The 27,879-nt window shown below is 42.5% G+C and overlaps 3 protein-coding genes across 8 annotated transcripts; 1 reads left to right on the top strand and 2 right to left on the bottom strand.

Moving 5' to 3' along the window:
- Nucleotides 1–439: 439 nt before the first annotated feature.
- LOC122012353 (protein BTR1-like) lies at nucleotides 440–5,669 on the bottom strand. 4 transcript variants are annotated; one of them, XM_042568862.1, is made up of 8 exons: nucleotides 5,457–5,669; nucleotides 4,540–4,778; nucleotides 4,372–4,472; nucleotides 3,751–3,941; nucleotides 2,541–2,641; nucleotides 1,233–1,379; nucleotides 907–968; nucleotides 440–824 (listed from the first exon to the last, which is right to left on the bottom strand). In XM_042568862.1, the coding sequence occupies exons 1-8, from the start codon at nucleotides 5,536–5,538 to the stop codon at nucleotides 719–721; spliced, it is 1,029 nt and encodes a 342-aa protein (XP_042424796.1). In that variant the 5' UTR covers nucleotides 5,539–5,669; the 3' UTR covers nucleotides 440–718. The 4 variants fall into 4 exon arrangements, with proteins under 4 accessions (XP_042424796.1, XP_042424797.1, XP_042424799.1 ...); XM_042568863.1 differs by having other exon boundaries at nucleotides 1,233–1,376; nucleotides 5,457–5,662; XM_042568865.1 differs by having other exon boundaries at nucleotides 440–812; nucleotides 5,457–5,660.
- A 700-nt stretch (nucleotides 5,670–6,369) lies between these two features.
- On the top strand, nucleotides 6,370–7,624 carry LOC122012355 (stem-specific protein TSJT1-like). Its single transcript, XM_042568870.1, has 4 exons — nucleotides 6,370–6,596; nucleotides 6,785–7,028; nucleotides 7,120–7,240; nucleotides 7,326–7,624. Exons 1-4 carry the CDS (start codon nucleotides 6,370–6,372, stop codon nucleotides 7,517–7,519), a joined length of 786 nt encoding a protein of 261 aa, XP_042424804.1. The 3' UTR covers nucleotides 7,520–7,624.
- Nucleotides 7,320–27,167, bottom strand: LOC122012354. 3 transcript variants are annotated; one of them, XM_042568869.1, is made up of 9 exons: nucleotides 26,701–27,167; nucleotides 26,212–26,299; nucleotides 26,032–26,117; nucleotides 10,061–10,139; nucleotides 9,917–9,976; nucleotides 9,652–9,773; nucleotides 9,490–9,561; nucleotides 8,376–8,423; nucleotides 8,029–8,302 (listed from the first exon to the last, which is right to left on the bottom strand). In XM_042568869.1, the coding sequence occupies exons 1-8, from the start codon at nucleotides 27,087–27,089 to the stop codon at nucleotides 8,378–8,380; spliced, it is 942 nt and encodes a 313-aa protein (XP_042424803.1). In that variant the 5' UTR covers nucleotides 27,090–27,167; the 3' UTR covers nucleotides 8,029–8,302; nucleotides 8,376–8,377. The 3 variants fall into 3 exon arrangements, with proteins under 3 accessions (XP_042424802.1, XP_042424803.1, XP_042424801.1); XM_042568868.1 differs by lacking the exons at nucleotides 8,029–8,302; nucleotides 8,376–8,423 and adding an exon at nucleotides 7,320–8,011 and having other exon boundaries at nucleotides 26,701–27,166; XM_042568867.1 differs by lacking the exon at nucleotides 8,376–8,423 and having other exon boundaries at nucleotides 8,030–8,302.
- Nucleotides 27,168–27,879: the final 712 nt, after the last annotated feature.

Here is a 27,879-nt window from a genome sequence, read left to right as displayed (position 1 = left end):
TGTTCTTAACAAATCAGATTCGAAAAAGTTTTATTTTTTTTCAGTAAGTATAAATTGACCAATTTATATTTATTGTTTATGAAACAATTAGATTTTATCAATTTTATAAAGAAAATTTTAAAATTTCATTTTACCTTCGAATTTTATATTTTCCGAAATTTAACACCGCCTATAATTTAACAATTTCAATACTGTCGAATATATCAAAAGTGAAAAAACACTAGAGTTCATAGAATTTTGCTATAGCATAAATTAAATCAACCAATGCATCATTTTCACAACGGGAAAGTCAAACGACGACCATTTCAAAAGAGCGCCGTCCGCTGCCCACCATTTTTTTTCAGAAGAAAAAAAAAAATAATGAACTTGGAAACTCAGATGATGGATAAGTCGAGGACAGTGACAAACGCAAAATTTTAAGTGGTCGACGCGGAGTCTCTTCAAGTTTTAAAGGTTTAATGGTGAATTAATGGAAGACTTGTCATACTGGAGAGATTCTTGAAAATACAACAGCTATTCTCCACCTAATGATACTGCAACAAAAAATCTCACCTCTAGTACAAGAAAAATATTATTATTTTTTCCTTCATTTGTATTGAGAGGAATGCACGTTTTCCAATATCTGATCTCCTAGCAATATCCAGTATTCTGAGTTATATTATCTCGCATGGAAGCAGCTACGGTCATCTGGATACTCCGCAGCATTGAGCAACCAAAATCATGTTTCTGAATTGGCTGAAGCTGAAACCTTTTGCATAATCATAGCCTCTGCCACACGGATTGCTTCTGGTGATCCCGTTATCGTTACTTTCCTATACATATTTCTTTGCACCCGAATCAAAAATAAAGAAACAAAACATAGAACATGCAGTAAATTGCACTAAAAAAGTTCAGGAGCTTCCTTGCCTCTCTGAAGTGCCAGCAATGAAATCGCCTCTATCTGAAATCTTGATCCTAGCTCCACTAACCTGCAATTCAGAATACAATGTGAGGAAAAACAAATAATTATTTCGGCATCGAATCTTACACCTGTTACAACATTAGCATCAACAGAATCTACTAGATAAAATCGAAGAGCAATACACCTTTTTCTTGACTTAAATGGGATTAGTAAACAATTCCCTTAGTTGACTCGCAGATAGTTTAACATAACAGATAATATTTAACAGGGTTTCTAATCCATTTAAGGTGAAAGGAAACAGATGGGAATAATTTCCAATTTTTCTACAAACCTGACTTATCTCCGTTATGTTCTTCCCTGCTCGTCCAACAACAGCTCCAATATGCTCATCTGCAACGCCAATTGTGACTGAGTTTTTCAGGCCTTCTTTTGTCCCACCAGAAGTCCTTGCCAGGATCGCAGGAGATGCCATACCCTGCTGAACAGTTAAATTAATGATTCTTAGTCAGGATCCAGTCAGAATTTAAGCTATCACATACTGCTACATAATCTTCAAGCATATGATCGGACACTCGTGTAACAATACAATCAGAAAGTAAAACAATAAGCTATAAGGATGCATCATATATTGGAGAATAAATAAGCATGGTAATCCGTACCTTGTCCTATCAAGATCCAAATATACAATATCAACCAGTGCATCAGATGAGTGTTGTAAACAATAAAGGCACTCAATGGCTTAAAATAATCAGCTCATTCCCTTGTCAACTCAAGTTCAAGCAAAGCAATTGGCCACACTAAGATATAATCAATCAAGCTTTCTTGTCTTTCATGCTGAATGATCCATGAATATCAAAGCAGGAAAACGAAAGAATTTTAATTTATTCTGTAGGACACATTTGCAGAATGCTATAGCTGGCAAGCATTACTTTTTTTTTTTTTGTCAATTTGCTAGTTCATATATGGCTATCAAGCGAAAAAATGTAAATTTCCTGATTAATTTTCTTCGTTATCATAAGAATATAACATGGTCAAAGTGGCTCGATGAGCATTTTCCCAGCATATATAAAGCATTGTTTAAGATAAGGTAGTAAGTGTACCACCAATTCAGTATATCAAAATATATTTATCCAAAACATATTTAACCAACATACCACTGAAGGAATTATCCTAATAGGTATTGTTCTTACTTTCTAGAAATGTTGGATTTATGATTTTGAAAAAACAAAAGAAAAAATGGAGAAGTTGCACTAAAGGAAACAATGACTGCCTTCCTGCGAACATGCTTGTGCTGGTAGGTCCATTATAAAAGAGGACAAGTGAGTGCACAAAGCCTAGAATTACCAAGATGTCAACACTAAGGCATTGAATGGAAAATAATCTTGGCATAGCATTACTGACATGTATTCTCTATCATGGAATGACATGATTATAAAGTTTGCAACCATGCTCATGACGGTATAGTTGCCACGAACTAGCACAATCATTTTACCTTTAACAATCTTCAGCACAGAATCAAATGGTATTCCAAATAATGAAATTATTCCTTCATATAAAGTAGATAAAAAGAAGAGGCATCTCTGAATCAGAACCACCTTGTTTTATCAGAAATTGATATATGCATGAATAATGTTCTAACCTTGTTATTTGGATATTTTCCTCCAACACCATTTAGTCCATAATTCACATGATTGTATCCGGCAGAAGGAATCATATATCCAACAGGATTACTAGGAAGGCCTGGAAAATTAACACCTCCATATAAAAAAGCAAACATGGCAGTTTAACAACTAGTTTTACTACAAAAGATAGTCACATAATGTTGACAAAAAATGTTTCTCAGGTTGATCATGCCACGAGAAAGGAGAAAATGGATATTGATGCAGCCTGGGTAAACCCGGCCAGGCCATCGCCCCTGTCTAGGTCCTGTATGCTGGGACGCCACTTTGTAGTTTCACTTACATTTTCAACATCATGTCAATAAGGCTGCTTCGGTGATACTTCCTCTAGCAGAGTGAAGCCTTGAGTTGACAGGATAATTTTTTGTGGTCAAGCATGAGAAGGACAAGGACCTAACCAATAAGAGGAGAATGCGGCAGACAGAGAGAAATTTGTTTTTATTCATGCAGTTCCATCCAACCAGAATGAGGTAGAACTCTTCCCATTAATCATAATTAACTGAAATCCATTAGCCCATTTAAGAAGAAACTAATTATGACCTATAAGCCAAGGTAAACCCATGCACATGACCTCTTTCACCCTACCAAAACAATTCTGTAGGACATGCAAAACGAAAATCATAATCTTCAGTAACCAATTCACTCACAAGAAATATTAATCAGATAAAATTTTCCAAAGGTGAGGAGTAGCCTTAAATATAGAAGAAAATTCAAGAGAAATGCCAACAAGTCGGCATGTGTAAAAGAAGCAACTAAAATTAATAGTGCCTCAAACCCAAATAAATGTGGGAGTCTTGATGAAGGTTCAGAACAAATTTCAGACCATATTGACATTGAACAAATGGTTCACAAGAGACAATATTGCACAACATTTGATCAATCATATAAGAGTCTGCACAAATTTTAAATGAGGTAACCTAGTGACAAGCAATAAGAATGCTACACCAACTAATGTACAACAATCCTCTCTCCTCAATCCTCAGATGATGGAAAAAAAGATTCTAGGAAAGAAATAAAAATCAATAAAGATAGAAGCCTTTTGCAGAAAATTAGATAGAAACATATTATACTAAAGTCGATGTTTAGAAAACAAAGCATCTCATGCAATATAGAGAGTAACCAGTGGTTTAGAAGAACTAAATAATCAGCAGAAATATATTGGATACACACCTGAATATGTAAAAGGTGAATTTACTTTTTGTGGATAGTGAGGATCTTCAATTAATTTTGACAATATCAGAAAGATAGCATGCATTTGCTCCTCAAAAGATCCTGCCAAGGTAACCAGCCTATCATTTAGGCCAGAGTTATCATCCTGAGGTGATATCTTAATCCCAGCTCGGGATTCCTCAATAAAAGACCTGCAAAAATGGAGTGCTCAGCCATGTTAATGATGAGGATAGAAGGTAAGATCATCGTGTGAAATTTCTTGTTGGTACCAAGACCAAGAAAATAGTTTATATTAATACATAATCATTTATGTTTCCAAAAATCATAGGAAAATAACTGAATAGTCACTTCTGGACCTTCAACATGCTCTGTACTAGTTGATACAAAACATACAGGTCCAACTAGAACATTATGCCAATAAGTCTGGCCATTATTGATTAATTGTTCAAAGGATGAGGCTCTGGTAATTTGGTCTAATTTTCTGGACATGGCTGTTTCTAAATTCAGGAGATTCAAATCTAATGAAAATAAGTAATAACCAATGAAAGAATTCCTAATTTTCAAGAATCACAATGTACCACATTGCTGAAGAAGTAAAAAAAAAATGCTAGCAGACTATACTTTATAGTTGACCCTCCTTTCCCAATAATAGCACCGCATGAGCTGTTAGGAACGATGAGTTTGACTTTTGTTCTTCCTTCAACATCATTACCATCTTCTACCTGTATATTCAACAATGAAAACTTAGAATGAAATTTTTATTAATACAATACAAATAAGTATCCATACCTCACTCAGTATTTTCTCCAGTATTAGTTCTGTAGCCTTCAAAACTTCATCAAATGTTCCAGAAATCAATATTATTCTATCTGATGTTCCTGGAAATATCTCATGGTTACGGGATAGCTGAATACGGGCAGCAGATTGTGTCTGGAAGTCATTAATTGTTGATCCGCCCTTGCCAATGATGCTCCCAGCCATAGCATTCGACACAAGAAGTCTCACATGCGTATGTTTTTCCTTATCATCTGAAAAGTTTACATTTTGAACACGTGCATAGGGATTTAACGAACAGAACACATACCATATCTTAAGTTGTGAAGTTCAAAATTCTAGAAAAATGCAAAAGTTATTCAGTAGAGTTGAAACTCATGACAAGTTACAGAAAGAAAGAGACAAAATAAGAAATGTAGAATTATACAAATTGCATTTCATACTCTTTATCTCAAGGTAGTGTACAGAAGCTATCTCTTATTTGATGATAGACAAACAATATATATATCAAACGAATTTACTTACCCTTGCGGAATGACAGTTTGTTGGCTATAATTTTTTTTTTTTTTTTCAGTTGAACTAGAAAAATAACAATCCTGCAAACAAGGCTCACTAGAGCACAGTAGATTGATCCAGGGCACATGGTTCTAAATTCAGTACAACTGTTCGCTTTCAGATGCCATCAACATAATTCATCTAGTCAGTACAACGACACTATATTGCTATTTGCACCAGACAGACTTTGAACCATGCTAAAACCGAGACTTGGTAAAAAGCTACGCAAATCAATAACAAACCAAATCATCGTCCTGCTACAATAATCCATCAGCTTACAATTCCAAAACTAACGAAGACATTCACCAATTCACCATGAGGTTAAAAACAAGCGATCGAGATATCGTGAGAGTGAAGGGGCAAATAATTAGTGTTACCAAGAATCGGAGATCGAGGGCGCTGTGATCGCCGAGGGGGATCTTCGGGAGAGGAGTCGCCGTGCAGCTCAGGGGACTCCATGGCGAATGATTTAGGGCAGCCAAAGATGAGAAGAGTGAGGGAGAGATTAGAGGAGGGGAGACCGAGGCGGGGTTGAAGACGAACACGTTCTCTGACCCAAATCCCGTTAATAGTTTCTTATAGGCACGTCAGGGGTTTTCCATCCGAATCCGAATTGAACCCAACAAAGACTCAGTTTTCGGTTCGCCATTGATTTAACCGGATTGAATCGTTACTGATTTGATCCGCCCCGTGATCGATTTGATCCGACACATAACTAAAATGTATTTAAAATCAATATAAATTACCAGACTCATGCAAAATTCGGGCCAAGGCCTAATGGGATACGGCCCAACTAAAGCAGGAGCATCTCGGCTACGGCCCATTAAAACTTTGAACACTTCTATCGAGGCCCACACAACATTCGGCCAATCTAATCTTGTCACGTGGAAGCGGAGAAAGCACATAGTTTTTCCCTGCAATCCGTGGGCGCCGACGATGCTCCTTCCGTTTTCCTTAAACGGATAAGCACATCGCTTCATTGACCGTGACCGTCAGCCATCAGCAGATCCCCTCACTCCCTGTGTGCTCACCGCCCAATCATTTGAAATTTCGTATTCTCGTTTCTGGTCATTCTTTTGATTGAGATGGGGGGTAATCGAACCGAATGACGTGCAGATCGCAGAATCAAATTCAAACAAGCCAGTGCCTTATCTTCCTGCTTCCACACTTCCACCTCTATCCGCTGTGGCTGTCGTCCTCACCACTCTCCGGTATAAATACCGACCCATCTAAAACTTGCTGCCACTCGTCCATCGTGTTTCTTTAGAACTCTACTTGGCGAAGGCAAAAATGTTAGGGATCTTCCAGAATGCCGTGGCCCAGGCGCCGGAGGAGCTCCACAGTCCGGCCATACCGCCGAGCCCCGGCGCCATTCTCCGGCAGCCGAAGAAACCAGATGACATACTAAAGGACTTCCACGCTGCCTACTCCAGCCACTCCTTCTCTGCTTCCTTCGCCGCTGGCGCCGCACTCGCCTTCGTTTCTGTCCACTCTCCTCGCACCTCCTCACACCCAAGGTATGACTTGTGTATTGTTTTGTAAGTTAAACTTTCCGCCGAAGAGGTCGATCGAATTCGAACAAGAACAGAAAAAGGGCGAAAAAGATCTTTCTGGGACATTTTCTCGAACATCTTGAGTGCAGTACCGGGTTTGCCTCGTTTTCGCGGGATCAGCGTACCTAATAGCGTTCTTTGCATTCTTGCAGGTTGTTCTGTAGCTTCGATGATGTCTACTGCATGTTCGTGGGGAGCCTAAACAACCTAAGCTCGCTCATCCGGCAGTACGGGCTCTGCAGCAAGTCCACCAATGAGGCGCTGCTGGTGATCGAAGCCTACCGCACGCTGCGCGACCGCGGGCCCTACCCTGCGGATCAGGTCGTCAAGGACCTCAGCGGCTCCTTCGCTTTCGTCGTCTACGACAACAAGGCCGGCACCGTATTCGCCGCTCTGGTAAATTTCCACAAACACTTTGATCGCTCTAGAAATAGATTGAAGTTTTGGCTTCGAGATCTCATCTCTTTCATGTCTAATTGCAAAATAGAGCTCAGATGGAGGAGTGCCTTTGTTTTGGGGCGTTGCAGCTGATGGATCCGTGGTGATCTGTGACGACCTGGACGTCGTCAAGGCGAGCTGTGGCAAATCCTATGCGCCATTTCCAACTGGTACTCTTCCAAACCTATTATATCAAACGCTGCTCGTTGCAGAAAAGCTTCAACGATGGGCTTGGTTTTTGACGACATGTTTCAGGGTGCATGTTCCACAGCGAGGGAGGGTTGAGGAGCTTCGAGCATCCGTTGAACAAGCTGAAGGCGATGCCGAGGGTGGACAGCGAGGGTGTGATGTGCGGGGCGAGCTTCAAGGTGGACACTTACTCCCGGATCAACTCCATGCCTAGGGTTGGAAGCGCCGCGGACTGGACTTCGTGGGAAGGATCTTGCTGAAATACACCAGCAAACTCAGTGCTGCTTTCCTAATCTAGTTTGTATAATGTACAGTGATGGCGGTGTGTTGTGGAATGCTGATAAATAAAATTTTTTAACCAAAAATAGCGCCGCAAATATCTGGAATCTTGGTCTTGCCACTTAAATTGGAAATTCTCAGATCGGGCACCCCACAAATAATACTCACAATGAAAATGTAAAATTTAAATCTATTCCACATTGAATTGCTTTCTTAAACAAAGAGCTAAATAAAGCTTGAGAACTAACAAGTGAGCAAATAACACATCTCAACAACATAATTGGCTTTCTTTCTTTATCCGAGAAGAATCTCAGCATGCTCTCACATGAACCAGCTGTGAAACTAAGAATGTAAGAGCGTTAAATCAATCTCAGATTTTGGAACTTTTGTAACCGTCCTCTGTGCTAGTCATGCCCTCTTCCCAGTCACCCATCCGTCGTCCACCAAAGACCACTTGCTGAATGCCCAAATACCTGAGAGTGGAAGAGTGCGAACATGAAATTTCTAAAAACATCTTGTTTCAATAGAACCCCAGACTTGAACATCTATAGGTTACAAAGTTCACAGCATCTCGAAGAAGATAGTTTACAACTTCAATATCATAACAATCACCAGTGGGTATGACTTATCACCCTAAAATTTGTCAAATATGTGGCTAATGGGTGTCACCATGGTCATATAAGATCCCATGCTTCATGCCAACTATGGATTCAAGCAGCTTATTCAGAATTGGGAGATTGCCGCATACTTTATCATAAATTGTTCTGAAATATATAATGAAATGGCAATCAAATAATGGGTCAATATATCTGAGTTAATACAACAATCTAGTACAACCTTTAAGCTTTTCTCAATGTAGCAAAACTGGCTGGGCCGGTCGTCCACCTGATTAATTATTTTTTTTCAATATAGCAAACTGTACACTTTTAGACAATCCAACACAGAGAACCGTTCGTTTTTATTTAATATAACACAATTTACACAATGTTAAAATCTAGCATCCCTTATTCAGTCTCTTTAAAATGATGATATGTAAACTGTTGTTTTGGATGATGATATCAATTTCCACATTCGTTCATCACTTCTAATGTCTGTTTCGATGATAAATCCATTTCCAAATGGAGACTGAATAACATGACAACAAAAATATATGGTATCCACATATACATCTAAAACAAGCATGTGTGATACCCTCCCACGCGGTGACCTACTCGATTTCTACAAATGACGGTGGGACCAACCGTGTGAGGCGCCCGAGGTCTGACTTTTTTTTCTGCAGGAAAACAAGCATGCGCGACAACATACTGTGTGGATGTCACATCATCATTTTAACGGAGATTGAATGACCATTTTTAATATGAAACTTAAATGTTTTGTTATATTTTAACAGGATCCCGCATGGCGGGAACTTTGTGCACCGAGCTACCTTTTTTTCTTTTATTTGATAAACATGAAAGTTGTACTACCTTTGAACTTTTTTTAAAAATAATTTGTTATTTGAATAAATCAGGCTCTAGCCTGTTGGAGCCTTATTAACCTGTGCTTCAGCCTCTCACACACTAGATGACCAAACATCACGGTCTCATCTAGTGAAAAAGAATACCATTAGCCAATTTAGAACATGAAATAGACATGGTCAAAACCTTGCAAGGGTTACTGAGTTATATCTGTTGGCTGTTTGAATATTTGCTTGTGAATTTTGTTTATTTCAAAACATGCATCTTCTGTGTTTTAGGTGCCATTCTTCTGTGAAGGTATCCATTTTATGAAAATATTTGCAAACTGATTAGTATGAGAATTGCTTCCTCCAGTTCATAATCAAATCAGGTTAGTAGTCAAATAATAAAAGGTTTGTCCGGAGCTTAGAGTATAATTAATGGGAATCTCTGAAATTAAGCAATGAGCTGAAGTAGAAAAAAAGATAGAGACGTAATTTCAAAGAAAGTCTTACTCTGAGCTCAATACAGTAAGGCAATTAAGCAATACATCAACAGCAAGGAAATCAGCAGTTCCAAGGTCCACCCTGCAATAGGATTAGTTAACCAAAAACAGATGAAAAATGTGCAACTCTTGTAATTATATTTCCATGAAATTACTAGACCCAATAATTTACCAAACCCTTCCCCAGTTGTCCTGGAATTCAACATCGCCAATATCATGGAAGGATGAAGGCATTGCTTGAGCAGCTTTATCAGAATCATATAGTGGATTGTAATCCATGGATGAGTTTGCCAACTAAAGTAGATAGACGAGATTAAAAAAATTTCCCGAAGATAGACACCAATTTAAAGGAAAAAAAGAAAAGCGATACAAGAAAAATAACATAACAAAAATACATAATGAAATAGCACAAGGTTGTGAGTTTTGTTTGAGCAAACCTGTAAATTAGAGGAGTTGAAAGCTCCTAAACGTCCCATAACATACCATGACTGAATAACCTGTGTAAGAAACAAGTAATGACAAAACGAGAAGAAAAGAATGAAAAAGATACAAGATGAAAACTAATAGGACAATTGACTTACACTACCAAGAAGGTCAACATCACGATCTGAAGGTGCACCATACAGTTCAAACCATATAAAAGAATCTAAAGGATTAAAACTGCATAGAAGAGGACTATAATACTTAGTAGAGAGAAATTAAAGCATGAGAAGAAACAGAACCCACCTATGATTATCAAGAAGCAGTAGTTCAGAATTCCACACAGAGAGTATCAGGCATCATTATAGGAATGATAAGTTACTTTAGCATAGTATGGTATATTCTCAGTATTTGATTATCCATTCTAGACCTTCATGTGTCTTGACAGCCAACTCTTTCTAATAATCTGAACATACAAATTTATATTTTGATTAGATTGTTATTGTAACAGGTGTCCAGGATTAGACAACCAGGTTCTGGAATTCTATACTGGTAATCTCTAGTTAAAGAGCAATGATTCAGTCAGTACAGGTCCAAAATTAGTGAGTACTTATCTGTATCAGAAACCAGTAAAGGATCCTTTCGTATGGCGTTGATGTTCTAGACATAAATAAAGCTTGAGTTGCACATTCTAATCTCCATTTTGGCAATTATAATCAAAATCAAACAGATTAGTAATAAAATTGTTTAAATAAATAGTTTGTGTTTAAACTAATTTAGCGAAGTGTAAATTAATGAAGTTAGCATGAAGATTTTTTTTTTCCTACTAATCAGCAAGTCATAAATGAATGTGAAACTAAATTTAACAAGGAGCATAGTTCCATTAACTGCTACTGTGCTACAGTTTGTAATCACAATAAGTTCAATAAATTTATTACATGGTTAATAAAAAATACTACGGCTTCTGATCCCTCACATCTCTGATACTTCTGCTTCCTGTATACCAAATATGCACATATGTTTTTTTTTTTTTTATATTTTCAAATGTTGCCCAAGATCCTCATCATTCAATAATTTGTATAAATAGTGATCCGGTAATGATATGGGGTCCCATCAAGGATGGGTCAAAGTAAGGAAGACCGGTTGACGTGGAAGATAAAATTAAGCAGGGTATCCAAATCCGCTGAGCAGACCGGCTACGGCTGAGCGGACCGAGTACTACCGAGCGGACCAATTACTGCAGAGCGGATGACAGCAGCTTGAAAGACAAGCAAGCCAAGCCTGTCCCGGTCGCGTAAATTGCCCTCCGACCACAAAGAAAGATAAGCAGTCACTAGTCTCGCCGACCGGGCAGCACATCCCGTCGAACAAAGATAATTGAGGACAGCCGGGAAGCTCTGAAAGGGACGAGCTAGCAGGCCTAATGCCACTGCCGAGCAGGATAAGCTCGGTCTGCCGAGTAGGATAAGCTCGGTCTGCCGAGCAAGGTCCCGCCAAATATGTTATTATATCCTTTTGGGAGTTTGTGCCGCTGACAGCAGTAGACATGTCCAGCAGGTAAATAGTACTTTAGAAGCTTCTAGGCTGTCACGTCAGAGGATTGCATAGCTGCTTGAGGAATGATGTTAGAGATACTTTTTGACCTATCTCTTCCGACGACACCTAGAAAGATGTGCCTACACCTTGAGATGCGTGCACGAGCACCATGTTGACACTATAAAAGGGGGCTTCTTAGCTACGGGGAAAGGTATGCACAACTTCATCTTCTACATCTACTTGCCACGGTTCCCATTTCTTGAGATCACCGAAAACTGACTTGAGCGTCGGAGGATCAACGCTGGGAACCCCTTCCCGACCCGGCACTAACATTTGTTGTCTTGCAGAGCTACGTGGAGTCTTCGCTGTCGACATGATCATATTTGGCGCCGTTTGTGGGAAGCTTACGTGAATCCAAAGCGCTGAGATGGAGGATGCTAGACGACTCACCACGATGACGTTGATGCAAGAGGAGCTCGACATGCTGGTGCAAGCGCGAGCGGCGAAAATGTTGGAGCAGGATATTAGTCGATCGCCTAGTAAATGAACCCACGACATCGACGATAGGTCAACAAGCCGATTATAGAGACCGAGCAGGAAGTGTCATCGCTCGTCGGCCGAACAACAAGCCAATTGACACATTCGGATACGCACCGGATGCACCAATCCCCTATCATCGGGTGTTGTTCCGCACCCCTTCAAAGGAACAAGGCTGAGCGGATAGGGCCCAAGGATCCTCATTAGAGGAAGTCGGGACGAGCGCAAGGGTAAATCCCCAAGGCTCGATGACTCTCCCGAATGGATAAACAGATAATTCTCTCAGGAGATCCTGGACGGCCGGTTGTCGTGACACTACGCGCCGCTAACCATCGGAGAATACACGGGGGCAGCCGACCTCAAGGATCACCTTATCAAATTTGATAACATGGTCACGCTCCATCAGTACTTCGATAGGGTCAAATGCTGAGTGTTTCTCACTACACTCTCCGGATCGGCTCAGAAGTGACTATATGTAGTTTTAAAGACTTCCGAGTGGCGTTCCTACAACACTTCGCAAGCAGTCGCCGCTATACGAATGTCAATTTGTTCACGATCAAACAGGGGCCCAAGGAGGCACTACGAGCTTACATCACGAGATTTAACCAAGTAGCTATGGAAGTCCCTTGGGCCATGCCGGAGATCCCTGTGAGTGCATGCTTACAAGGGCTGTTGGAGGGCGAGTTCTTCCACTCGCTCATCCGGAGGCCCCCTAAGGACTTCGATCATCTGTTCGGACATGTTATCGAGTACATCAATGTGGATGAGGCCCAAACAGCTCGGAGGAGGGAACTGATCCCCGAGCCAGCAGTCGTACCGGAACGCTGAACGACCTATTCAAACCCACCACCAAAAGGGTCTTGAGCGGGAGCATCGCAGCAAGAACCCCGTACACACACGGTCCAGCATGTGAAAGTCGAACGGGGAAGGTACAACGAAAGATGACCATGAAACGCCACTCTTTTGTTCGATTTATCGGGTGGCGAGACATAACACCAGAGACTTACAGTCTCAAGCCGAACGCCCGACGAGTGGCCTCGCCAAGACCGCACCATCGATCCCCGCCTCCTGACCGTCACCATGACAAGCAGTCAGGAGGATGGCGGGAAGAGAGAAGGCCCTTAGTCGAACAATATCGATAGCCGACACAGAACCGAAGAACGTTAGCTGAGCGCCCGCGAACCTCAGCTCGAGAAGAGGAGAACCGCCACAACACCGCACATAGGAATGATCGCAGGGGCCTGATCAACGATGACTCCAATCGAACCCGGTAGGTGCATGCCTGATGCCTGGAAATCCACGTCGTCGGAGGCAGCAGAGCAGCAGTAGGGCCAGAGATCAGTTTTGGTCCTCGAGACCTAAAGGGAATGAAGGTCTCTCACGACAATGCTCTGATCATCCAAGCGGTAGTCGTTAACTATAATATTCACAGTACTTTCGTAGATATAGGTAGTTCGATGAACATCATCTTCAAGAAGACGTTCGATCAACTGCAAATTAACCGGAGCGAGTTGCAGCCCATGATGACTCCCTTATACAGGTTCATCGACAACGAAGTGTTGCCGATCGGCTAGGCTCGGCTGACCATATCTCTCCGAGAAGAGCTCCTCAAGAGAACAAGGACGACGAATTTCATCGTGGTGGAGACTTCGTCCGCCTGCAACGTCATACTGGCCAGCGTTGAATGAATTCCGGGCGCTCGTCTCCACCTTTTGCTAGAAGATCCCCGTCGAGAACTCGGTTGGAGAAGTGAAGGGAGACCAGTTGGCCGCTCGGCGATGCTACGTCGAGATGTTCAAGACCGAGTTGAAAGCCGCTCGGAAGGCCCAACGGCTTGGGGTAAATGCAATCATGAGGAAACCTTCCGCACTGATGTATGACGAGAAGGAATAAGTCCAAATTCATCTAGCCCGGCCGGAGGCTACCACTTTCATAGCCGCCGACCGGAGTCTACCACTTTCATAACCGCTTACCTGGCTGCCGAAAAGGAGCTAGTTGCCTGTTTAAGGCAAAATCATGATGTGTTCGCATGGGCGACACACGAGCTCCTAGGCAACTCGTCGACCGTGGCGCAGCACGAGTTACACGTCCGACCGGACGCTAGGCCAGTTAAACAAAAGAAAAGAGACTTCAGCTCGGAGCAAAATTAGATCATCCGAGCAGAAGTAGACAAACTGCTGGAGGTCAGTCACATACGCGAGGTGCAGTTCCCGAGCTGGCTTGCTAATGTAGTGCTAGTTTCCAAGCCGAGAAATAAATGGCGGATCTGCATCGACTTTCAAGATCTAAACAAGGTTTGCCCAAAGGATTACTATCCGTTGCCGCGCATTGATCAGATGGTGGACTTGACGGCACATTTGATGCGTACTAGGGATACCACCAGGTGCCACTCGTAGAGAAGATCAAGAAAATGTCAGCTTCATAATGGTCGACAGAACTTTCTACTATAATGTGATGTCGTTCAGACTGAAGACCGCCGGAGCCACTTATCAAAGACTGATAAACAAGGTGTTCAAACGGCAGATCGGTAGAAACATGAAGGTATATGTCGACGACATTTTGATAAAATTCCTCCGAGCCATTGATCTTTGTGCAGATATTGAGGAGACTTGCCAAACACTAAGAAGGTACAGAATCAAACTCAATCCAAACAAGTGTCTGTTCAGAGCAAGAAGTGGGTGCTTCCTTGGTTACATAGTGATCGAGCGGGGGATCGAAACGAATCCTAGCAAAGTAAAAGCGCTTCAAGACATGCCACTGCCGTGTAACCTGAAGGAGGCTCAGTGGCTGACCGGACGGATTACCGTATTATTCAGGTTCATCTCTAGATTCTCTGATCAAAGCCATCAGTTCTTCAAGGTTCTGCGCCGGACTACAAAATTTCAATGGGACGCCGAATGCGACAAAGCTTGGAAGGAGCTCAAGACTTATTTGTCTTTTTTACCTGTATTGGAGAAGCTCATCGCTGGCGAGCCGCTCTAGATATACTTGTCATCAGCGATGGTGCGGCAGAACAACACTGAACAACAGCCAGTGTATTTTTAAGCCATATATTAAAAGATGCTGAATGTCACTACACTTGTCTCGAGAAATTGACGTACGGGTTGGTCCTAGCCACTCGGAGGTTACACCCCTACTTTTTGTCGCATCCGATCATTGTGTTGACTAATAACACTCTAGGGCAGGTCCTCCTCAATCCCGAAGCTTTCGGGTGGCTGATTAAATGGACTACGAAGTTGAGCGAATTTGACATCCAGTTTCAGCCCTGAACGGCGATCAAGGCACAATCTTAGGCCGATTTCGTGACAGAAGTGTGAACGCCGAATCGGAAGTCACTTGGAGGATCTATATGGACAGGTTGTCCACTCGACAAGGCAGTGGCGTGGGCATACTTTTGATATCACCACGTGAAGATTGAATGCAATTGTCCGTTCGGCTAGACTATAGAGCCACGAACGAGACAGAGTACAAAGCGTTGATAGCCGGTCTGCAAGCAGCAAGACATGTGGGAGCTACGCGGGTAGTGCTCCACTCCGACTCTCAATTGGTGGCGTAGCAGTTCTCAGGGACTTTTGAAATAAATAATGTCAGGCTAAGGCTATATGCGCAAGCATTTGAGAAATTGAAGGTGGGATTTCAAGAAGTCAGTATTTAAAAGATCCCTCGAGTGGAAAACCAATACGCGGACGAACTGGCAAAGTTAGCGAGTTCCTTGACTCCGGTGGTGTTGGATAAGCCGATCGAGTAGGTGATGTTGCTGGCCCACATCGATAGGCCAACAGTGGGAGCTGCCAATAACTGGAGGACGCCTCTAATCGAGTACCTCCGATCAGGGAACAAACCGACCGACCGGGAGCAGACTCGGCTACTAAAAAAAGAGGGTCAGACGGTTTACATTGATTAGAGATCATCTGTACAAGAGAGTTTACTTAAGACCCCCACTCAAGTGCGTCAGATCGGATGACGTCCAGTGCATTCTGCAAAAAGTTCACCAAGGTTCTTGCGGAAGTAATTCGGACGGGTGGTCGTTGGCAAGAAAAATCCTACTGCACTACAAGCCGACGCCACACAAACAGTGGTGACCTGCATCTCTTGCCAAAAATATCAAAACATACTGCATAGGCCAACAGAAGAACTGAAAACATTCATGGTGTCATGCTCGTTCGACCAATAGAGCATGGATATTGTAGGGTCCTTCCGCGACCGGACAAAGGAAGTTTCTCCTAGTAGCGGTGGACTACTTCTCCAAATAGGTGAAGGCTGAGCCGCTAGCCAAAATAACCGAGCAGATGATCATAAAATTTCTATGGCGAAATGTCATTTGCCGATTCGACGTCCCTCATAGGCTAATCTTCGACAATAGAAGATAGTTTCAAGGAAGAAGACTCAGAGAGTGATGCGCCAGCTATGGTATTACGCAGGTCTTCACTTCGATGGCTTACCCCTAAAGTAATGGCCAGGCGGAGGTTACCAATAGAGAAATCCTTCGGGGACTCAAGACCGAGCTCAACCACGCCCGGGGGAGTTGGGCGGATTAACTGTTGAGCGTGCTGTGGGCCTACCTACCACACCCCGAGAGGCGACCGCCATTACCCCGTTCCACTTAGTATGGGGGGCAGCTGTAGTGCCGGTCAAGATGGGAGTGGAGTCCGATCCGATGTAGCTTACGATAAGGATAACGATGAGAGGCGACTAATGGAGTTAGATTTAATTGAAAAAAATCAGAGACAAGGCTACCGTTCAGATGATGGTATACAGGCAAAGGATGAAGCAAAATTATAATAGACAAGTGAGGCCGAGGTCATTCTAGGTTGGCGACTTTATCTGGAAAAGAGTCAAGCTGGTCGGCGATGTCGGCAAGTTGGAAGCCCCATGGGGAGGGCCCTATAAGGTGATTCAGAAGCTCAGCTCGAGGTCATATTATCTACATGATGAGAACAGAATGAAGCTTGACCGACCATGGAGCGTGAATCATCTGTAGCCCTATCGGATTGGGTAATAAGTTTGTAACTAGAAGGATGTAACCTACTATGGATGTAAGGAATTTTGAATGAAAAAATGCTAAGTGTCCTAAACTCTCGACCCGATCGGGCGAGTTATAAGCAAGCGTTGTTCTTGTGACTGAAAATAATTGCCATAGGGTTCAGATCGGGCGCGTCAAAGACTCTTGACCTGATCGGGTGAGTTATAAGTGAGCGTTGCTCTCGGGACTGAAGATAATTACCACGGGGTTCAAACTGGGCGCGTTAAAGACTCTTGACCCGATCCCGCGAGTTATAAGCAAGCATTGCTTTTGCGATAGAAGATAATTGCCACGAGGTTCAGACCAAGCGCGCCAAAGACTCTTGACCCGATTAGGCAAGTTATAAGCAAGCGTTGCTCTCGTGACTGAAGATAATGGCCACAGGTTCAGACCGGGTGTGTCAAAGACTCTTGATCCGATTGGGTGAATTATAAGCGAGCTTTGCTCTCGCAACGGAAGATAATTATCGCGGGGTTCAGACCGGGCGCGTCAAAGACTCTCGACCCAATCGGGCGAATTATAAGCAAGCTTTGCTCTCGCGACTGAATATAATAGCCACAGGGTTCAAACCGAGAGAGTTTAAGCGAGTTTTGCTCTCGCGGCGGTAGATAATTACCACAGGGTTCAGACCGGGCGCGTCAAAAACTCTCGATCCGATCAGGCGAATTATAAGCGAGCTTTGCTCTCACGACTGAAGATAATGGCCACGGGGTTCAGACCGGGCGTGTCAAAGACTCTCGACTTGTCGGGCGAGTTACAAACAAGCTTTGCACTTGCGACGAAAGATAATTGCCACGGGTTCAGACTGGGCGTGTCAAAGGCTCTCGACCAGATCAGGCGAGTTATAAGAGAAAGTTGCTCTCGCGCCTGGAAACTCTGGACTCGAGCAGGCGACTCGTTCGACCTACGCTGAGAAGATCAGCCGGGTGCCTTAGCAAATAATTACTTAGAAGAGCGGGAGCGCAAGGATTCACACTTACAAAATTTTCACAAGGGTTAGAGATTATAGAACGGGAAACAGCGCCGAGCGGGGACGTACGAAATGACACTTAGAATATTTAACAAAACACTAAAGCAAAAGCTTGAAACCACCGAACGGGCGCACATTCATTGACACTTGAAAATTTTTACAAAGTATTAGAGGGGAGTACAAAAAGCTATGTAGAAATATGAAGAGAGTACTAGTCGAGGTAGTCGAGGACGTCGTCCGGGAGCAACTGTGAGCTTCTCCCTGTTTATAATTTTGTTGGTCAACTCTGAGGAGAGATAGCCGTCGTCCTTCAACTATTGGAGGGTCCCATCGATGTCGCAGTTAAAGAGGCGAAGAGCCTGGTTGGTGAGCTTATCGTTGAATGAGTCAGAACGGAGATAATTCACCTTGAAAACCTCTAACCGGCTGGGTTCCTCCTCCTGTCACTTATCAAAAGCCGTTCGGGATGCCTCCAACTCAGCCTTTAATGAAGGTCGGTGTCTTTTGCATCGAGCTGGAGTTGGGTCGTCGCTTGCTCTGCGGCTCAGCTTGCTCGTTCTGCCTCCAAAGTAGCTTCTGCCTCCTTGAGATTCTGAGCCAAAACTCGAGCCGCGTTGTTTTTAATGTCCAGGTCTTTGATGACTTTGAGTTTTCTGGAATTGGTAGAGTTTATCTTCGACTCAAAAGAATGAGCCTACTTGGTAAGTCGGTCGAGTTGGAGGGCTTGCTAGTGATTTTTATTCCACCGAGTGCCCGTTCGGAGCCTAGCAGCTTCTCGGAACTCCGGTCCAAGTCTTCTTTCAGTCGGGCCACCTCCGCATTCAATTGATCGATAAGGGCCTGGGAGGCTTCTGATCGCCCGACCGGAGCACGTAGTTGCTATAGCTCGCGCTCCAAGAATGCCAACCTCTGGCACATGGCCAGACTTGTAACACCCACGAAATTATAAGATAAGTATATGGATAGTATTTTCTTTAGAGCATGAAAGTAAGAGGAATCAAAAAGAAATAATAGAAATAAAAAGAAGGAGAGGTTGAGGTTTGAACCTTGAACCTCCCACAAGTGATAGAGTTAAATTAGTGTGAAATAACCACTAGGATAATGAATAATATTTGGATAGGAAGGAATGAAAAATTTAGTTAAAGGTGAGGAGAAAAAAAAGAAAACTAAGAAAAGAGCAAGAGAAAACCAAGTGGCTTACCTCCTCTTCCTCTTGGTTAAGAGAAGAAGCAAGCAAAAGGTGAATTGCCTTCCTCTCCTCTCTCCCTTCTCATTTTCGTGGGAATTAAAGAGAAGTTAAAGGGGGGGGATGAATGGGGACAAGAATCCTTCCCATGATGAATAAAAAGGATTAGAGGAGAAAAGAGAAAGGGAAATTCTAAATCTTCTTCTTCCTCATCCTCTTTCCCTTCTCCACCGAGAACTAGAGCTCTCCTCCCTCATCTCCAAAAGCCGAGTTTAGGTTTTCTCTCTAAGGGAAAACAAATACTAGCAAGGAGTCTCAAGGTCTACCTCATACAAGAACAAGAAAAACAAAAAGGGAAACTAGGAAGAGAAACTTCTCCTCCCTCCTCACAAGGGTACCACTTCCTTAAGGATCAACAAGCGAAAACTAGGTAAGCTTCCCCTCACCTGTGGTACAATAGCTCATGTGGTTTTCATGAAGATAGATTGCTTAAAAACCTAGGGTTGTTTCATGGAAAATTTCGGCCAAGACAAAAAGAAGAATCTAAGGAATTTTAAGACCTAACTAGATATGCACATTATATTTCTTGCGACATGTATCTTATGGTAGGAGGTTAACCTAATATTTCTATGCTAGAATGTTTAGTTAGAATTTAGATTCATGATCCTAGACTCTCGGCCAAGCATGAACAAAAGAACTAGGTAAGCTTAAGACTCAAACTAAACATGCTCCCTTGTTCTTATGATATGTGCCCTATGATAATGGTGTTGTTAACATTTTCCCCTACTTGTATGTTGATTGGAACTTTATTTTCATGCTCATGAACATTCGGCCATGGTAGAACTAAGGGCCTAGGAGAGCTTTAAACCTAAAACTAAGCATGCCATGATTTCCCTAAGATAAGATATGAAGCTAATATGATATGCCATGATTGTATGTTGATTTGAACTCTATTTCATGTTTATGAAGATTCGGCCATGTTAAGATTTGAGGCCTAGGAAAGTTTAAAACAAGTCTAAGATGCTCATGACCTTCTTGATGAAATGATATGAAACTAACTTGATGTTCTTATGCTTGTTTGTTGCATAGAATTTGGTTACATGCTCTATAACTTTCGGCCACACAAGGTTTTAAGACCTAGGATGCCTACAACTTAAACTAAGTTTGCTCATGTTGTTCCTTGTAATAAATGCCATGAAATTTGTGTAGGGTTTCCATACTTTTATGTCACATGAAAACTAGTCTATGTCTTACATGTTTCGGCCACCATTAGTTTAAAGGCCTAGGAAACTTAGAACCCAACTTAGATATGCTCATGATGTTTCTTGTAATAAATGCTATGAGATTTGTTTATGGTTTCCATGCTCTTATGCCACTAGAAACCTAGTTTCCATGCTTAACAAGTTTCGGCCACCTTAGATTAAAGGGCTTAGGAAGTTTGGAACTTAAACTAAATGTGCTTATGATGTTCCTCATGATATGTGTTATGATATTGGTTTAAGGTTCAACATTTTCATGCTACTTGTAACCTAGAATCATGCTTGCTAGGGTTCGGCCATGATAAGGTTAAAAGCTTAGAGAACTTAGAACCCAAACTAAACATGCTCAAGTTGTTCCTCATGATATATGATATGACATTAGTTTAGGGTCAACATGTTTGTATGTTGCTTATAACCTAATTTGATGCTTGATGAGTTTCGGCCATGATATAAGTAAAGACCTAGGAAGCTTAGAACCCAAACTAAACATGCTCAAGGTGTTCCTTATGATATAGGATATGATAAAGGTTTAGGGTTCACATGCTTTTATGTTGCTTGCTAACCTAGGCTACAACTACATGTTTCGGCCACTACATGATATTAGGGTTAGAGACCTAATTATGATTTCCCATGTGCCTCACATGCAATGCTTTATGATATGATAAGAATATGCCATGCTGCTATACTCATTTATGTATGCTTATGACCTATGCATGATGATGTGCTATGTGCCCAAATTTATGATGTGCTATATGCCCAAATTTATGATATGCTATGTGCTCAAGTTCATGATGTGCTGTGTGCCCAATTATGCATGTGATCATGATGTGCTGTGTGCCCAAATTCATGATGTGCTGTGTGCCCAATTATACATGCTTTATGTTATGCCTAAGAGTTGCTTCCCTATTAGTTAGGACTAGAAGCACTCTTCATGATATGAATATGACATGAATGATAGGTTAAGAATTATGATATGTATGACATGCTACTTTACTTTTAAGACTTGTACCAAGGATGAGCTCCATAAGCGCCCCGGGGTCGATGGACTAAGAAACGAGCCTCGTTAGGGATGTGCTTCTAAGTGCCCCTAGGTCGATGGACTAAGAAACGGACCTAGTATGTATGCCTTGTAGGGTTCAAGACTTGCTACCTTGGACCTACATAGGACGCGCACATTTATGTATGTGGTACAAGCCGAGGCCCCCCTTATGTTGAGATTATGTTTAAGTATGTATATTATAAGTTTTCAAAAGACATGTTGCATATGTTTCATGATACATGTTTAGAAATTCACCTTGCATATACTTTATGATTATGCCATGATATTTATGATAATGTTATGATATGTCGGGGTGCATTTGATGATCATGTTATGTTATGCCATGATACCTTACGATTATGTTACGATATGCCATGATATGCTGCATGATATGATGAAATTGTCTCCATGTGTTATGTGTTGTGATTTTGATATGCTATACGATTTTTGTGAGTAGGAAAGGAACTTACTGAGCCATGAGTGCTCACAGCTTACTTTCTTGTACCATAGATAAAGGCAAGGAATGGATAAACTAGGGGAGCAGCAGGAGGGGCTAGAAGGATGTGTGTGGTAGTGGCTTGGCTAAAGGAGAAAGACCTGCTTTTGTTTAATAAGAACTATGCCTAGTTTATGTTACTGCTGTATGACTCCATGACATTTAATTATGTGTTTGGATATTATGACTTAAAAATCATGTTAAGTATGCTATGTGGTTTTATATGTTCAGGTGATTAGTCATGGTGATTTTAAAGTAAAAAAAAGTTTTAATTTCTATAAATAAGACTTCCACTGTAGTAAGTAGGTATGTATGTTAAAGTAACCTCCGTCGCCTTAGCAGGAGGGGCGGGGCGTTACAAGACTTTCCATCTAGACCGCAGTAAGAACATGTTAATAAGCACCGATCAGGAAAACAAAAGTAACACTTAGTAAAAAATATATATATATACCCCGATGGACTTCTGAGTGAAGCCGTTTACAAGCTCCCTAGGCGGAATAGTCGCCGCGCGAGCCCTTGCATCGGCTCAGACTTAGGCTAGCGGTTCTTGAATCTTAATTTGGTGCTAGGGGAGCGCGGCTCGGCGTCGTCCGGGCGACGCCACTCGTCGGTCGGTAGATGGATGATGATCGTTATGTGCTTGTGGCCGCTCGAACCCGACAGCTTAGAAGTGGCCGGACCCCTTGACTTGGACATCGGGGAGGAGCAGATGATAGACACCTGGTGGCCGACCTGGACAACTGAGGTGGTATGTACGCAACTGGCTGCGCGCATATAATCCCTGCCGGCAACGCAAAAAGTGAGGGTGTCCGATCAGACGATGGCAAAGTGGGAACGACAGCCTCCCTCTCCGGGATGGCGGAAGATGAGGTCTCGCCTCGCTCAGAGTTCGGGTATGGGGCGATAGGTGTAGGGGTTTGCAGGGCAGAGGTAGTCGAATGGGAGGAAGCGTCCCCGCGATGCCTCTTACGCCGTTGGATTAATGATTCACCCGAGGTGACCGACTCTGAAGGCACCGTGATCAGCGCAGTGGATGGTCACTAGGGGGGGAGGAGTTCACCTGCGGCGGCCACGACATTGCTAGCGGTCATCCAACTTCCTCTTGCCTTGCTAGCCGCCACGTGGCTTCCCCCCTACTTCGCCGGTCGAATTGTCGAAATGTTCGACCGACAGTAAACCACAACTTTCTAGCTCGGCGACACCCTTGGCGTTGATCTCCGCGTCGACGAGTCTGCTTTTGTCGCTCAGCCATGCCCTTGACATGATTTAGGTTGCAAAAAAGGAAGAAAAATCAATTAGATTCAAAGATAGTGGGAAGAAAAAGGACATACCTAGGGGAAGGGGAAGCTGCGTTCGGATCGGGCTCAGTCCGAACACGTAGAAGACACCCTCCAACAATAGCCAGTGTATGTGATATTTCTAACTGACCAAACTAGAGGCTGCTTAGAGGTAGTCCAATCGACTTCGATATCTTCCGAGCGATGGAGGCTTCATCAATTCCATCTGCCAACTAGTCGGAAGTTGAGCTGGACGGAAAGCGAACAAAAAAATAATGCTCCCTCCAGTGCTTATTGGAGGACGACATTTTATTTTATCAAAATAGACAGCGCCCACTCAGGCTTGAAACAAAAAGGTACCCGACTCGAATAACTTAGGGTAATAAAAATAATGGAACACACGAGGTACTAAGGGAATTCCGTACAGACGGAATAGCACGACCACCCCGCACAACAACCAAAAGGAGTTGAGCACTAGTTGGTTCAGAGAGATGTGGAAATACCTACACACTTCTAAGAAAAAAGGATGAATGGAAAATCGAAGGTCAACGTAAAACTAGTCCCTAAAGAATGTGAGAAAGCCATCATGCGACAGATGAGGACGGTCATAAGCAGAAGGGATGACAAGTTGGCAATCAATGGGGAAACGATAGGTAAACTTCATTTGGTCGATTTCGTCGCAGTTGAATTTAGAGGTTGTGGAGGTATACCAGAGCCCGAGGGCGGGCGGGGAGGATAAGGAGACTCAACTATGAAGAACAAAAGGGGAAGAGGATCAAAAGATCCGAAGAAAGAAAGGGAGAGAAGCTTACTGCAAAAGAAATCACCGGCTGAGAAAGAGGAGGCGACGGTGAGCGCGAGGAAGATGGTGCAAGGAATAGAAAGAATTGGTGGCTTAAAAATGTGGAGAGCGGTCGTTCTCAGCCGTTCGATCAAGGGCTTTGGAAAAGGGGAGTTTATCGCGACCATTGATTTCAAAAAGGCAGCAGTCACAGCATTTCCAAACTGTCGTCCGTCACATCACGTCTGCGGCGGCATGCAAGCACTCCACGTGGCATTCTTCTACCGGAAGCATTAATGGTATTGCTGAGAGCATGATTGCATGGCATGGCTGAGCATGCCTAGCATTAATGGAAGGAGATTTGAGTGGTTTTCGAGAAATTAAGAACATCAGTGACAATTAAAAACCACTATTGTCGAGAGCATAGCTCAGCGGGGAATCAGAAAATTGGCTAAGTGTCTTCGCATCAATAATCGAACAGTGACTATAAAACTGAATGTCTTCACTTCATCAGCCGAACGACGACTATAAAACCGAATGTCTTCGCTTCGGCAGCCAAACGATGGTTATAAAACCGAATGTCTTCGCTTCAGCAGTCGAATGACGGCTTTAAAACCGGACGTCTTCGTCAGCAACATCCGAACGGCGGCTAAAAAACCTTGGGAAGACATCAGCAAAGTCTATAGGCAACCCTGAGTTGTAAGACGCCTGATCGGGTAGAGAGTCTCACGAGAATGGACTTGCAGCCTCCTTCGACTAGACTTAAAGGGGAGGCTTGTGATCGGGTAATGATATAGGGTCCCACCAAGGATGGGCCAAAGTAGGGAAGACTGACTGACATGGAAATAAAGTTAAGCGGGGTATCCAAGTCCGCCGAGCAGACCGGCTACGGCCGAGCGGACCGAATACTACCGAGCGGACTGAATACTATTGAGCGGACTAGGTATTGCCGAGCGAATGATACCAGCTTGAGAGACAAGCAAGCCGAGCCTGCCCCGACTGAGTAAATTGCCCTTCGACCATAAAGAAAGATAAGCAGTCATTAGTCTTGTCGATTGAGCACTATGTCCAGTTGGACAAAGATAATTGAGGACAGTCGGAAGCTTTGAAAGGGATGAGCTAGCAGGCCTAATAACATTGCTGAGCAGGGTAAGCCCGACCGAACGAACGACGATCGACCGAGCAAGGTCCCGCCAAATATCTTATCATATCCTTTTGGGAGTTTGTGCTGTTGACAGCAGGATATATCCAATAGGTAAATAGTACTTTAGAAACTTCTAGATTGCCACGTCAGAGGATTATATGGTTGTTTTTGACCTGTCTCTTCCTAGGACATCTAGGAAGATGTGCCTATGCCTTGAGATGCGTGCACAAGCACCATGTTGACACTATAAAAGAGGGTTCTTAGCTACAAGGAAAGGTATGCGCAATTTCGTCTTCTACATCTACTTGCTGCAATTCTCATTTCTTGAGATCACCGGATACTGACTTGAGCGCCCGATGCCGGAACCCTTTCCCGGCCCAGCACTGACGTTTGTTGTCTTGCAGAGCTACGTAGAGTCTTCGTTGCGTCAACCGTACAGCCACATCCCCAGTTTGCCATCTTAGCTGGTTTTGGACATGATCAAATACTAACTTAATTTATGTGAAAATCATCAAGAAGCATACCCATTAACTTTCATCAAGGCTTTTACTTCTCTCCAAAAAGACACTTTCCCTTTCTGTAAGGCTTTAACTTCACCCCAAAAGACACATTCTCTTTCAGTAAGGCTTGATTTACTTGATTGTAAGACTAGGAAGGGAAGGGAAATTCTGAAAGGGACAAAAGTTGCACAAGTTGTGAAGCGCTTATGTATATTTCTCTGTTCCTTCCCTTCCACTCCCCTTCCCGCACCAAGTTATCCATCCAAGTGAACCAATGCCTAAGATTCTACTTGTATCAACTAGTTATTTGGCGAGCAAATTCATAATAGCAGGAAAAAAGAAAGGACGACATAAAATGAGAAAAAGAAAGAAATCATTTCTCACTCTCTAAAGTTAACTTTAAAAGCAAGGACAGATCCTGTTTTTGACTTGCGAAAGTCTCCACCTTTCTTCCGAATCCTTTCTTCAACCTGTTAAGTATTTAGTTAAAACTTATCAGGCACATCAACATTAATCTTCTATTACATAATCATATAACGTCAATACAAACTGTAGATAACAAACCCTTTTTCTCATAAGTTCTGGGTTCCCTATGCTATCCCCAAGAACTGCACGGAGTTCAGCATCATCTCTGCAGGCGTTCTCTAATATCCTTAAAGATAAAAACATTAACTAATGTAGAGTTCAACTCCATTAGCAGAACTATTAAGGAAAATTACAGGATTATAATGAGGGATGTTCGGATTAAGGACAAGGCAGTATCTTACAATTACGCAAAAAAGAGTAATTTTCCGTGTTAAAATGCTCACACTGCTGAGCATATATCACCTCATCTCTAGTGTGTGCGCGATAGAAAATAATCAAGCATTATGTCGAACAACCTTTGTGCATAGAAATATTTCAATTTTAAAAAAGACAAAACAAGATCATTTGTACTTATAGTCAAATAAATCAACACTTTTTCCGAAATTAAATACACAGGATGCCAAAACATTCTCTTTATCATGAATATCCAAAGCTCCGCACGAAAAGGAGAAATGTATAGTTACATACTTAGCCCAGGTCGGGTAGTTATGCAAGCGGTCGTACTCCCTCCTCCGCTTCTCCTCCCTCACTTTAAGAAGCCGCCTCCCTCGGGCCGTCGTCCCCGACCCCTTCGCTGTCCCAGGAGATCGCACATCTCCTTCAACTTCACCATCACCTGCAATGGAATCTAATCCTTCTCTCGCAGTATAAGCGAGGCTAGGGTTCCTTATACGGCTTCCATTTCGATTCTGGTCCGAGTACGATGAAGCATCGCAAGGATTACCCAACCGAAAACTATTCTTGGGAAGAAGAGGAGGAGCAAGTAGAGAGGACGCTGGGGATAGGGAGGAACCAAACGAAAAGGAAGGAGAGAAGACTGGAGCGAGAGAAACCAAGCTGCAATGGAGCGCGAACATTCTTCAGAGTCGACTCCGCTGCCGTCAACGGTAAGTTTACCGCGAACCCTTCCACCTTTTAGAGCCCCTGCGGCTTTACGTTATGGTCACCGTCCCGAATGAGGACAATTTTGAAAGTAAATTTCTTTTTGAGCACTTATAATTTCCATTTTAACCATTTTACACACAAAAGGAATATTTTTTAAACTTATCCAAAGAGAATCTAGTCAAAAAAAATCTACCATTCCCCATTGACTTATATTAAATAAGTAAAAGATTGGAAGCGACTTGAAAGGTTATTACGGTGGCGACAAATTATTTTTACAGAATTTTTTTCTCCACATAAGATATATTATAAATGCTTTTAAATTTATCCTGAAAAGTTTTCATATCAAGTTTGATATTAATTAGTTTATTATTATTTTTTATTATCGACCTGACAAAAGTCAAAAGAGAGAGCAATACGCAACCGAAAGGGTCAAAGTGCAATTAACTTAAAGCTACGTTTTGTATAAAGAAATAGTTAGTGGGCCTTTCCATTTTGAACCCTAAATGGCCCACGATTTGACCAGTGACCAATTCATTGTCGTGTACAATTACTCCGTTCCTGCAAAAAAGTCAAAATTATACTTTTTGACCGATTTATTATGAAGAAGAGATTTATTGGGAAATAATGGCACTCATTGAAATTCAACGTGTTTTGAGTTTCCCGAAAACAAAAAAATATCACATTTATTAAATAATTATTTTTAAAGCGTCATCACCTAATTCACCTCACCGCTTCCACTAACTCACATAGAGAGAGCTTGAG

Source organism: Zingiber officinale, chromosome 8A, assembly GCF_018446385.1.
Source record: "Zingiber officinale cultivar Zhangliang chromosome 8A, Zo_v1.1, whole genome shotgun sequence".
Lineage (NCBI taxonomy): Eukaryota > Viridiplantae > Streptophyta > Magnoliopsida > Zingiberales > Zingiberaceae > Zingiber > Zingiber officinale.
Note: the sequence above shows the minus strand (reverse complement) of the source record. Positions and strands in the feature narration are given on the sequence as shown.